Source organism: Somniosus microcephalus, chromosome 7, assembly GCF_052327205.1.
Source record: "Somniosus microcephalus isolate GS21.2 chromosome 7, FLI_Smic_1.0, whole genome shotgun sequence".
NCBI lineage: Eukaryota > Metazoa > Chordata > Chondrichthyes > Squaliformes > Somniosidae > Somniosus > Somniosus microcephalus.
The window spans coordinates 5875310-5888933 of NC_140993.1; the positions used below are offsets into that span (position 1 = coordinate 5875310).

The 13624-nt window shown below is 52.2% G+C and overlaps 1 protein-coding gene across 1 annotated transcript in view; it reads right to left on the reverse strand.

The window, feature by feature from the left end:
• Window positions 1-13624, reverse strand: part of agap3 (ArfGAP with GTPase domain, ankyrin repeat and PH domain 3) — a 737224-nt gene that overhangs the window by 577438 nt on the left and 146162 nt on the right. Inside the window, exons 5-8 of the mRNA XM_085992170.1 lie at window positions 10453-10594; window positions 8573-8707; window positions 4889-5016; window positions 4232-4384 (exon numbers count right to left, since the gene is read on the reverse strand). Of these exons, the coding sequence (XP_085848296.1) occupies window positions 4232-4384; window positions 4889-5016; window positions 8573-8707; window positions 10453-10594 (558 nt within the window). The remainder of the gene's footprint in view (window positions 1-4231; window positions 4385-4888; window positions 5017-8572; window positions 8708-10452; window positions 10595-13624) is intronic.

Genomic DNA, 13624 nt, shown 5'->3' on the forward strand with positions numbered 1-13624 from the left:
CAGAAGGCAGTGGAGGCCAATTCATTAAATATATTCAAGAAGGAGTTAGATATATTTCTTAAGGCTAAAGGGATCAAGGGATATGGGGAGAAGGCAGGGACAGGGTACTGAATTTGGATGATCAGCCATGATCTCATTGAATGGCGGAGCAGGCTTGAGGGGCCGAATGGCCTACTCCTGCTCCTATCTTCTATGTTTCTATGAACACTATGTTGCATTGCCCTCAAATATGCACACCCTCCGTGCCCACTGCCCCTCACTGCCCACCCCTCAGCAAAGCACTAACCTACCGTCATTCACTTACAGTTATCAAACGAAGCCATCCATTCACACCCATCATTCAAACTCCACTCCAGGGCTGCAGCACGTTACTGAACCCAACAATCCTCTGCCATACTGAGGGAGTGATGCACTGTTGGAGGGGCAGTACTGAGGGAGCACTGCACTGTCGGAGGGGCAGTACTGAGGGAGTGATGCACTGTCGGAGGGGCAGTACTGAGGGAGCGCCGCACTGTCGGAGGGGCAGTACTGAGCGAGCGCTGCACTGTCGGAGGGGCAGTACTGAGGGAGCGCCGCACTGTCGGAGGGGCAGTACTGAGGGAGCGCTGCACTGTCGGAGGGGCAGTACCGAGGGAGCACTGCACTGTCGGAGGGGCAGTACTGAGGGAGTGCTGCACTGTCAGAGGGGCAATACTGAGGGAGCGCTGCACTGTTGGAGGCGCGTCCTTCAGATAAGGGATTAAACCGAGGCCCGCCTGCCTGTTGTGCTGCTTCAGGCTGTTGTGAAAGATCCATTGACTGCATTTGACAAAGAGCACAAGTCCAGGCCAACATTCCGCTCTCAACCAACACCCGAAGAACACAGATTAACCAGTGCTTTGTCTCTCTGCTGTTTGTGGGATCTTGCTGTACACAAACTGGCTGCCAAGTTTGAACTTAAATCAATTCTCTGTATGCGAAGCACATGGGGGATTTTTTTATTATTCATTCTCGGGATGTTGGCGTTCCTGGCATGGCAGTTATAAATCTAGCCGGTTGGATTTTTACGATAATCCGACAGCTTCATGGTCACTTTTACTGACACCAGCTTTTTATTTCCAGATTTTTTTAATGAATTCAAATTCTCAAACTGCTGTGGTGGGATTTTAACTCACGTTCTCTGGATTATTAGTCCAGCAACAGACCCACTGGCTACATATGAGGGAATGGAGTGTGGAGCCCCAGACACTTTAAACACAGATTAACCGAGCTCTGCAGCCGACTCTAAGGGTACTAAAGGATGTGGAGAAAGATTTTAACAGAGTGCGATGCAGTGGCTTTCTAACGGCAGCTGGGCTGGTTGGGCCTTCTGCTCTTCCTGCGAGCTTTAAGCTGTTGCTGAATAAGATTCTGTCTTTCTAAATGCAGACCCGTCTTCCTTTCCTATATAACTATCAGGAAAGATTGAACAGGCTGGGGCTCTGATCGCTAGCAAAGAGAAGGCTGAGGGGGTGATGTAATAGAGGCCTTTAAAATTATGAGGAGGTTCGACAGGGTAGACGTAGAGAAGATGTTTCCACTTGTGGGGGAGACCAGAACTAGGGGCCATCAATATAAGACAGCCACTAATAAATCCAATCGGGAATTCAGGAGAAACTTCTTTACCCAGAGTGGTGAGAATGTGGAACTCGCTGCCACAGGGAGTGGTTGAGGCGAATAGTGTAGATTCATTTCAGGGGAAGCTGGATAAACATGAGGGAGAAAGGAATAGAAGGATATGCTGATGGGGTGACCGTGACGGTGGGACGGGGACGGCGTGACGGGACAAGGGGACGGGGACGGCGTGACGGGACAAGGGGACGGGGACAGGGGGACGGGACAGGGGGACGGGGACGGGGGGGACAGGGTGACGGGACAGGGTGAGGGGACGGCGTGACGGGACAAGGGGACGGGGACAGGGGGACGGGACAGGGGGACGGGGACAGGGGACAGGGACAGGGGGACGGGGACGGGGGGGACAGGGCGACGGGACAGGGTGAGGGTACGGGGACGGGGACAGGGGGACGGGACAGGGACGGGGGGACAGGGTGACGGGACGGGGGGGGCGGGGACAGGGTGAGGGGACGGGGGGGGTGCGGGGGGGGGGAACAGGGTGACGGGGCGGGGAGACGGGGATGGGGTCGGGGACGCCCGAGGCAGGAGTTGCCGTGACACTTTTTTTAAAAATTCGTTCCTGGGATGTGGGCGTCGCTGGCAAGACCAGCATTTATTGCCCATCCCTAATTGCCCTTGAGAAGGTGGTGGTGCGCCGCCTTCTTGAACTGCTGCAGTCCGTGTGGTGAAGGTACTCCCACAGTGCTGTTAGGGAGGGAGTTTCAGGATTTTGACCCAGCGACGATGAAGGATCGGCCGATATATTTCCAAGTCAGGATGGTGTGTGACTTGGAGGGGAACTTGGAGGTGGTGGTGTTCCCATGCGCCTGCTGCCCTTGTCCCTCTAGGTGGTAGTGGTCACAGGTTTGGGAGGTGCTGTCGAAGAAGCCTTGGCGAGTTGCTGCAGTGCATCTTGTAGACGGTACACACTGCAGCCACGGTGCGCCGGTGGTGGAGGGAGTGAATGTTTAAGGTGGTGGATGGGGTGCCAATCAAGCAGGCTGCTTTGTCCTGGATGGTGTCGAGCTTCTTGAGTGTTGTTGGAGCTGCACTCATCCAGGCAAGTGGAGAGTATTCCATCACACTCCTTACTTGTGCCTTGTGGATGATGGAAAGGCTTTGGGGAGTCAGGAGGTGAGACACTCACCGCAGAATACCCAGCCTCTGACCTGCTCTTGTTGCCACAGTATTTATGTGGCTGATCCAGTTAAGTTTCTGGTCAATGGTGACCCCAGGATTTTGATGGGGGGGCCCAGCTCTTGTCCACACTGTCCACCCTCTCTCGGGACCCTATTCAGTGGTGTACAGGCGAGCAATGCGTGCTCACAAACTAAATACAGCAGATGCTGGAAATCAGAAATAAAACCAAAACCTGCTGGGAAGACTCAGCAGGTCAGGCAGCATCTGTGGAGAGAGAAACAGAGCTAACGCTTCAGGTCAGGACTGACTATGGTCATCGACCTGAAACGTTAACTCTGTTTCTCTCTCCACAGATGCTGCCTGACCTGCTGAGTCTTCCCAGCATCTTCTGTTTTTAGTGCCACTGCTGTCTTCCGATCAACCTCCACTCCAGGATCAGAGGGACCTTGGTGTGCATGTACATAGATCCCCGAAGGCAGCAGGACAGGTAGATATGGTGGTTAAGAAGGCATATGGGATACTTGCCTTCATTAGCCGAGGCATAGAATATAAGAGCAGGGAGGTTATGATGGAGCTGTACAAAACGCTGGTTAGGCCACAGCTGGAATACTGTGTGCAGTTCTGGTCACCACACCATAGGAAGGATGTGACTGCATTGGAGAGGGGGCAGAGGAGATTCACCAGGATGTTACCTGGGCTGGAGCGCTTCAGCTTTGAAGAGAGACTGAACAGGCTGGGGTTGTTTTCCTTAGAGCAGAGAAGGCTGAGGGGGGACCTGATTGAGGTGTACAAAATTGTGAGGGGCATAGATAGGGTAGATAGAAAGGAACTTTTCCCCTTAGTAGAGGGATCAATAACCAGGGGGCCTAGTTTCAAGGTAAGGGGCAGGAGGTTTAGAGGGGATTTGAGGAAAAACCTTTTCACCCAGAGGGTGGTTGGAATCTGGAACTCACTGCCTGAAATGGTGGTAGAGGCAGGAACCCTCACAACATTCAAGAAGCATTTGGATGAGCACTTGAAACGCCATTGCATACAAGGCTACGGACCAAGTGCTGGAAAATGGGATTAGACAGGGTTTGATGGCCGGCGTGGACACGATGGGCTGAAGGGCCTCTTTCTGTGCTGTGTAACTCTATGACTATGATTTGATCCTATAGCCCAGCCCGACACTTAAGTACAACACTGAAGGAGTGCTACATGTTAAAGCTCTGCGCTCCCCAAACCCCTTCACCTCTTTATGAGCCTCCTTAAAACCTACCTCTTTGGCCAAGCTTTTAGTCACTCCTTCTAACATCTCCTTCTTTGGCTCGGTGTCAATTTTTGTCTATTATGTTCCTGTGAAGCCTCTTGGGACATTAAAGGTGCTATATAAATGCAAGTCGTTGTTGTTGGCTCAGACTATCATTAAACAGTGGAGCCAGGAGGTGCTCAGTGAGGAGATTCTCGGCCTCGTACTTACTGTGAAGATGTTGGAGCGTCTCTTGGATTGCTTGCGGACGGGGGTGGGAGTGCTGGACGCAGCGATCGTCTCGATTCGCAGTTCCTTCTGGCTCATACTTGGCGTGGACGGTACTGAAGAGGAATAGTCGCTGAAGACGCCTCCATTAGCAGCCTGCAGGGTTTACACCAGATTAAAACCAGCAATAGAGCTCAGCACCCAGTGAGCGTGACCCGCAGTCTAACACAGCGCACTGAAACACGCCTTCAATATCCACATCACAACACTGGCTACACTTCCAAAACACGTCATTGGCTGTAAAGCACTTGGAGACGTCCTGAGGTTGTGAAAGGTGCTATATAAATGCAAGTCTTTCTTTGCTTTCCAATCTGTGCAATAGTCCCCACTGAGACTCTAGATGAGCTGCTCACCTCCCTCCCCCACCATCTCCAGTCAGTACAGGTGAGCGTGCATGCTTTCATATGTGTGCGCATATCTGGTGGCACTTGTGTCTGTGTCTATCTCTCTCCCCCTCTTTGTCTCTCTCTCTCTCTCTGGTTGTAACTGGTTTGAGGGGAGATACCAGCTGCAGCATATACATGTGGCTACAACATCAAACAGTATAGCTGGCACCCACACTGAACACACGGCCCTGATACACTGACAGTGAGGCCTCACCTGGTTGATGTGCACAGATGGGATGGAGGCATTTGGAACGGAGGAATGACTGGGAGAGTTCGGCAGTGACTTGCAGGGTCCGATCGATAACTGCTGCTTCTTCCGCAACGCCACAATCTTCTGAGCCACTAAACGAGGGAACATCAGACACCGTCAGGCTTTTGACTGAGCCAATCGGTTATCAACACAGACCCTGCACAGACAGTCTTTCACTAAGGTGCTGACTCTTGCTCAGCAACATTCCACCACCGGCTGGTACTTCACCCGAGCAAGCGCGTTTCACTTGTGAGCACAGACATCGAGTGTCAGCAGGCTATTCACCTGCAGGGGCATCACAGCTAACCCTCCTCACCCACATCCACACAGCAGCAGGACCCCTGGTCAATATCTCCCCTCCCCAGCAACAGGCGTTGAGACCATTTGAAGCGTTCCAGCTGCAACCCTAGATGAGATCAGCTGTAGTTCAACTTCCTGGGGTGGTGGTGCACACAAAGAGGATGATATACGTGGGGCAGCAACGAGAACTACAGCTTTTCTGTCACCCTGCTGCACAGCTGCAGTACCACAGTGCGCCACCAAAGGGCGCCGGCGAGACCTGTGACTTCTGTTGGATCAACACCACCACCTGTAGGTTGCTCGGCAGTACTGCAGGCACTCTGATAAGCTGTGAATTTTAACAGGCATCAATTTACTGTATCATAAATACAGGTAAAAACAATAAATAAATTGCACAAAGAGCTGCATAAGAAATAGGAGCAGGTGTAGGTCATTTGGCCCCTCGAGCCTGCTCCTCCATTCAATAAGATCATGGCTAATCATCGAACTCAACTCCACTTTCCCGCACTATCCCCATATCCCTTGATTCCCTTAATATCCAAAAATCTATCGCTCTCTGTCTTGAATATACTCAATGACTGAGCCTCCACAGCCCTCTGGGGTAGAGAATTCCAAAGATTCACAACCCTCTGAGTGAAGAAATTTCTCCTCATCTCAGTCCTAAATGGCCGACCCCTTATCCTGAGACTGTGACCCCTGGTTCTAGACTCTCCAGCCAGGGGAAACATCCTCCCTGCATCTACCCTGTCAAGCCCTGTAAGAATTTTGTATGTTTCAATGAGATCACCTCTCATTCTTCTAAACTCTAGGGAATATAGGCCTCGTCTACTCAACTCACCTCATAGGACAATCCCCCCATCCCAGGAATCAGTCTGGTGAACCTTCGTTGCACTCCCTCTATGGCAAGTATATCCCTATAGCTGAGGCCCAAGCACTGATCCTTGCGGTACCCCAGTAGTTACAGCCTGCCAACCCGAAAATGACCTGTTTATTCCTACTCTCTGTTTTTTGTCCGTTAACCAATCCTCAATCCATGCTAGTATATTACCCCCAAATCCCATGAGCCCTAACTTTGTTTATTAACCTCTTGTGTGGCACCTTATCGAAGGCCTTCTGAAAATCCAAATACACCACATCCACTGGTTCCCCCTTATCTATTCTGCTTGTTACAACCTCAAAAAACTCTAACAGATTCATCAAACACGATTTCCCTTTCATAAATCTGTGTTGACTCTGCCCAATCCTATTATTATTTTCTAAGTGCCCTGTTACCACGTCCTTAATAATAGATTCTAGCATTTTCCCTACATCTGATGTCAGGCTAACTGGTCTATAATTCCCCGTTTTCTCTCTCCCTCCTTTCTTGAATAGTGGGGTTACATTTGCTACCTTCCAATCCGCGGGAACCGTTCTAGAATCTATGGAATTTTGGAAGATGACAACCAATGCATCCACTATCTCTATAGCCAACTCTTTTAAAACCCTAGGATGTAGGCCATCAGGTCCAGGGTTTTATCGGCTTTCAGTCCCATTAATTTCTCCAGTACTATTTCCTTACTAATACTAATTTCTTTCAGTTCCTCATTCTCGCTAGACCCTTGGTTGTCCACTATTTCCAGAATGATTTTTGCGTCTTCTTCCGTGAAGACAGACAGAAAATATTTGTTTAATTTCCCTGCCATTTCCTTATTCCCCATTATAATTTCTCCTGTCTCAGCCTGTAAGGGACCCACATTTACTTTCGCTAATCTTTTCCTTTTTACATACCTATAGAAGCTTTTACAGTCTGTTTTTATGTCTCTCGCTAGTTTACTTTCATATTGTATTTTCCCTTTTTTTCAATCAATTTCTTGGTCCTCCTTTGCTTAATTCTAAAATCCTCCCAATCCTCAGGCTTACTACACTTTTTGGCAACATTATAAGCCTCTTCCTTTAAGCTAATACTATCATTAATTTCTCTCGTTAGCCACAGGTGGACCATTTTGCCTGTGGTGTTTTTATTCCTGAAGGGAATGTATATTCGTTGCGAATTATGAATTATTTCTTTAAATGCTAGCCATTGCTTTTCTACTGTCATATCTTTTAATCTAGTTTCCCAACCTACATTAGCCAACTCACCTCTCATACCTACGTAGTTTTCTTTGTTCAGATTTAGGACCCTAGTTTCGGACTTAACTAAATCACTCTCAAACACAACATAAAATTCTATCATATTATGATCACTGCTCCCCAGAGGCTCCTTTACTACAAGGTTATTAATTAACCCTGTCTCATTGGATAATACTAGATCTAAAATAGCCAATTCTCTAATAGGTTCCTCAGCATACTGATCTAGAGAACTATCTCGAATGCATTCCATGAACTCTTCCTCTGCACTATTTCTGCAAATTTGGTTTGCCCAGTCTATATGAAAGTTAAACTCCCCCATGATTACCATATTACCCGTTACATGCATCTCTAATTTCCTGATTTATACTCTGCCCGACACTACAACTACTGTTAGGAAGCCTATAAACTACTCCCACTAGTGTTTTCTGCCCCTTGCTGTTTCTTAGCTCCACCCAAACTGATTCTACATTTTGTTTTTCCAAGCCAAGATCCTTTCTCTCTGCTGTCTTTATCTCATCCTTTATTATCAGGGCTACCCCTCCTCCTTTTCCATTCTCCCTGTCTCTTCGAAAAGTCAAATATCCTGGAATATTTAGTTCCCAACCTTGGTCACTCTGCAACCACTCTGTAATGGCTATTAAATCAAACCCATTTATTTCTATCTGCGCTATTAATTCATCAATATTGTTGCGAGTGCTTCGTGCATTCAGGTATAGTGCCTTTAGCTTAACCTTTTCCTATTTTTCCCTGATTTCACTTTAGTCACTGATGCCCTATTACCTTTATTAATCTTTCTGTCCCTTCCTGGCCCACTCTGTTTATCTTTACCCAGATCACTACTCTGCTCTACAGCCTTGACATTTCTCTTACTGCTTTTGAATTTACCCTTTCCTGAATCCTCCCACCCCCCCTTCATTAGTTTAAAGCCCTACCTACCGCCCTAGTATTTCGATTCACCAGGTCGCTGGTCCCAGTTTAAGTGGAGCCCGTCCCAACGGAACAGCTCCCTCTTTCCCCAGTACTGATGCCAGTGGCCCATGAATCGAAAAAATGCAGCAGACAGCAGTATGTCAATAGAAGGGGAAAAAACTGGGAGAAATACTAGCAAAATGAAAGGAGCGCAAATGGACGAAAGAAAGTTATATTTCCTGTCGGGAACCCTGCCTGCAGAAGGAGCTTCCTGAAGCGCTGCTCCTGTAAATTCAGCGTGCGCAGTGAAAGGTCTGAAGGTGAATTTACCGTCCTGGAAGACCCGTTCTACATTCAGTCCATACGTAGCACACGTCTCGTAGTACGTGCATCGCTTCAAGTCATTGGACAGCTTCCGGGCCCGAGCATCATCAATAACCCGAGGGTTCGTCGCACTGATCGCATCTAATAAAGGGATCAACTACAGGTGGTTAATAAACGGTCACAGATTAACTACAGGCAGTTAATAAACAGTCACAGATCAACTACAGGCAGTTAATAAATGGTCACAGATTAACTACAGGCGGTTAATAAACAGTCACAGATCAACTACAGGCGGTTAATAAACAGTCACAGATTAACGACAGGCGGTTAATAAATGGTCACAGATTAACTACAGGTGGTTAATAAACGGTCACAGATTAACTACAGGCGGTTAATAAACAGTCACAGATCAACTACAGGCGGTTAATAAACAGTCACAGGTTAACTACAGGCAGTTAATAAACAGTCACAGATTAATGACAGGCGGTTAATAAACGGTCACAGATTAAGTACAGGCGGTTAATAAATGGTCACAGATTAACTATAGGCAGTTAATAAACAGTCACAGATTAACTACAGGCAGTTAATAAACAGTCACAGATTAATGACAGGCGGTTAATAAACAGTCACAGATTAACTACAGGCGGTTAATAAATGGTCACAGATTAACTACAGGCGGTTAATAAACGGTCACAGATTAAGTACAGGTGGTTAATAAACGGTTACAGATTAACTACAGGTGGTTAATAAACAGTCACAGATTAACTACAGGCGGTTAATAAATGGTCACAGATTAACTACAGGTGGTTAATAAACGGTCACAGATTAACTACAGGCGGTTAATAAACAGTCACAGATCAACTACAGGCAGTTAATAAACAGTCACAGATTAACGACAGGCGGTTAATAAACGGTCACAGATCAACTACAGGTGGTTAATAAACAGTCACAGATTAACTACAGGCGGTTAATAAACGGTCACAGATCAACTACAGGCGGTTAATAAACGGTCAGATTAACTACAGGTGGAAACGGTCACAGATTAACTACAGGCGGTTAATAAACAGTCACAGATTAACTACAGGCGGTTAATAAACGGTCGCAGATTAAATACAGGCAGTTAATAATCGGTCACAGATTAACTACAGGCGGTTAATAATCGGTCACAGATTAACTACAGGCGATACACAGTTACATTGGGTAACAGGCAATAATAGAGAGTCACATCCACATTACACACAGAGTAAAGGCAATAAGGAGTTACACACAGGGAAACATAGGGCCCAGCATTCTGTACCTTGCCCGTGTGACCGTCCTTCACCGTCAGCCTAGAGCAGTAACGCTCCTAATGCAGCCCATAGTCGACCTGCCACCCGCTCGTGTCCCAGCACATCTGCTGGTACAGGTGACTGTGGGACTAAGTGTCCCAGCACATCTGCTGGTACAGGTGACTGTGGGACTAAGTGTCCCAGCACACCAGCTGGTACGGGTGACTGTGGGACTAAGTGTCCCAGCACACCAGCTGGTACGGGTGACTGTGGGACTAAGTGTCCCAGCACATCTGCTGGTACAGGTGACTGTGGGACTAAGTGTCCCAGCACACCAGCTGGTACGGGTGACTGTGGGACTAAGTGTCCCAGCACACCAGCTGGTACGGGTGACTGTGGGACTAAGTGTCCCAGCACACCAGCTGGTACGGGTGACTGTGGGACTAAGTGTCCCAGCACACCAGCTGGTACGGGTGACTGTGGGACTAAGTGTCCCAGCACACCAGCTGGTACGGGTGCCTGTGGGACTAAGTGTCCCAGCACACCAGCTGGTACGGGTGACTGTGGGACTATGGATCTCCCTGGGGCATTATAGGAAGCAATGCCGAGCCCGCTTACCTTGTGTTCCTACAAGAACCATCGGTATCTCGGCTGTGTTACGGTAACTGGAGAGTCTCATGTAATAATTGTAAACCGTCTGAAAGCTAATCTCGTCCTCCAGGCTGAAGACAAAGATCACGGCATCAACCCAGGCTGCAAACTGCACAGGACACAAACACAGCTCAGGATCAGCATGTGGCCCAACAAATATATCCCACCCACTCCACAAAACCACCCACCCACTCCCCGCACCCACAACCCCACCCACCCACTCCCCGTAACCCCCAACCCCACCCACCCACTCCCCGTAGCCCCCAACCCCACCCACCCACTCCCCGTAACCCCCAACCCCACCCACTCCCCGTAACCCCCAACCCCACCCACCCACTCCCCGTAACCCCCAACCCCACCCACCCACTCCCCGTAGCCCCCAACCCCACCCACCCACTCCCCGTAACCCCCAACCCCACCCACCCACTCCCCGTAACCCCCAACCCCACCCACTCCCCGTAGCCCCCAACCCCACCCACCCACACCCCGTAACCCCCAACCCCACCCACCCACTCCCCACACCCCCAACCCCACCCACCCACTCCCCGTAACCCCCAACCCCACCCACCCACACCCCGTAACCCCCAACCCCACCCACCCACTCCCCACACCCCCAACCCCACCCACCCACTCCCCGCACCCCCAACCCCACCCACCCACTCCCCGTACCCCCAACCCCACCCACCCACTCCCCGCACCCCCAATCCCACCCACCCACTCCCCGCACCCCCAACCCCACCCACCCACACCCGTAACCCCCAACCCCACCCACCCACTCCCCGTAACCCCAAACTCCACCCACTCCCCGCACCCCCAACCCCACCCACCCACTCCCCGTAGCCCCCAACCCCACCCACCCACTCCCCACACCCCCAACCCCACCCACCCACACCCGTAACCCTCAACCCCACCCACCCACTCCCCGTAACCCCAAACCCCACCCACTCCCCGCACCCCCACCCACCCACTCCCCGCACCCCCAACCCCACCCACCCACACCCATAACCCCAAACCCCACCCACCCACTCCCCGCACCCCCAACCCCACCCACCCACACCCGTAACCCCAAACCCCACCCACCCACTCCCCGCACCCCCAACCCCACCCACCCACACCCGTAACCCCCAACCCCACCCACCCACTCCCCGCACCCCCAACCCCACCCACCCACTCCCCGCACCCCCAACCATCCACTCCCCGTAACCCCTAACCCCACCCACCCACTCCCCGCACCCCCAACCCCACCCACCCACTCCCCGCACCCCCAACCCCACCCACCCACTCCCCGCACTCCCAACCCCACCCATCCACTCCCCGTAACCCCTAACCCCACCCACCCACTCCCCGCACCCGCAACCACCCACTCCCCGCACCCCCAACCCCACCCACCCACTCCCCGCACCCCCAACCCCACCCACCCACTCCCCATACCCCCAACCCCACCCACCCACTCCCCGCACCCCCAACCCCACCCACCCACTCCCCGCACCCCCAACCCCACCCACCCACTCCCCGTAACCCAACCCCACCCACCCACTCCCCGTAACCCCCAACCCCACCCACCCACTCCCCATAGCCCCCAACCCCACCCACCCACACCCCGTAACCCCCAACCCCACCCACTCCCCGTAACCCAACCCCACCCATCCACTCCCCGTAACCCCCAACCCCACCCACCCACTCCCCATAGCCCCCAACCCCACCCACCCACACCCCGTAACCCCCAACCCCACCCACCCACTCCCCGTAGCCCCCAACCCCACCCACCCACACCCCGTAACCCCCAACCCCACCCACACCCCGTAACCCCCAACCCCACCCCCTCCCCGTAACCCCCAACCCCACCCACACCCCGTAACCCCCAGCCCCACCCACTCCCCGTAACCCCCAACCCCACCCACCCACTTCCCGTAACCCCCAACCCCACCCACTCCCCGTAACCCCCAACCCCACCCACTCCCCGTAACCCCCAACCCCACCCACCCACTCGCCATAACCGAACCCCACCCACCCACTCCCCATAACCCCCAACCCCACCCACCCACTCCCCGTAACCCAACCCCACCCACCCACTCCCCGTAACCCCTAACCCCACCCACCCACTCCCTATATCACCCAACCCCACCTTCTCATATCCCTCAGCTCAACCTACCCATCTTCTTACCATATCCCTCAACCCCATTTACCCATTCCCTGGGACACTCCACTCAGTACATCACCCAGCACCGATCCCCTGGGACACCCCACTCAGTACATCACCCAGCACCGATCCCTGGGACACTCCACTCAGTACATCACCCAGCACCGATCCCCGGGACACTCCACTCAGTACATCACCCAGCACCGATCCCTGGGACACTCCACTCAGTACATCACCCAGCACCGATCCCTGGGACACTCCACTCAGTACATCACCCAGCACCGATCCCTGGGACACTCCACTCAGTACATCTCCCAGCACCGATCCCTGGGACACTGCACTCAGTACATCACCCAGCACCGATCCCTGGGACACTCCACTCAGTACATCACCCAGCACCGATCCCTGGGACACTCCACTCAGTACATCACCCAGCACCGATCCCTGGGTCACTCCACTCAGTACATCACCCAGCACCGATCCCCGGGACACTCCACTCAGTACATCTCCCCAGCACCGATCCCTGGGACACTCCACTCAGTACATCACCCAGCACCGATCCCTGGGACACTCCACTCAGTACATCACCCAGCACCGATCCCTGGGACACTCCACTCAGTACATCTCCCAACACCGATCCCCAAGACACTCCACTCAGTACATCACCCAGCACCGATCCCCGGGACACTCCACTCAGTACATCACCCAGCACCGATCCCTGGGACACTCCACTCAGTACATCACCCAGCACCGATCCCTGGGACACTCCACTCAGTACATCACCCAGCACCGATCCCTGGGACACTCCACTCAGTACATCACCCAGCACCGATCCCTGGGACACTCCACTCAGTACATCACCCAGCACCGATCCCTGGGACACTGCACTCAGTACATCACCCAGCACCGATCCCTGGGACACTCCACTCAGTATATCACCCAGCACCGATCCCTGGGACACTCCACTCAGTACATCTCCCAGCACCGATCCCTGGGTCA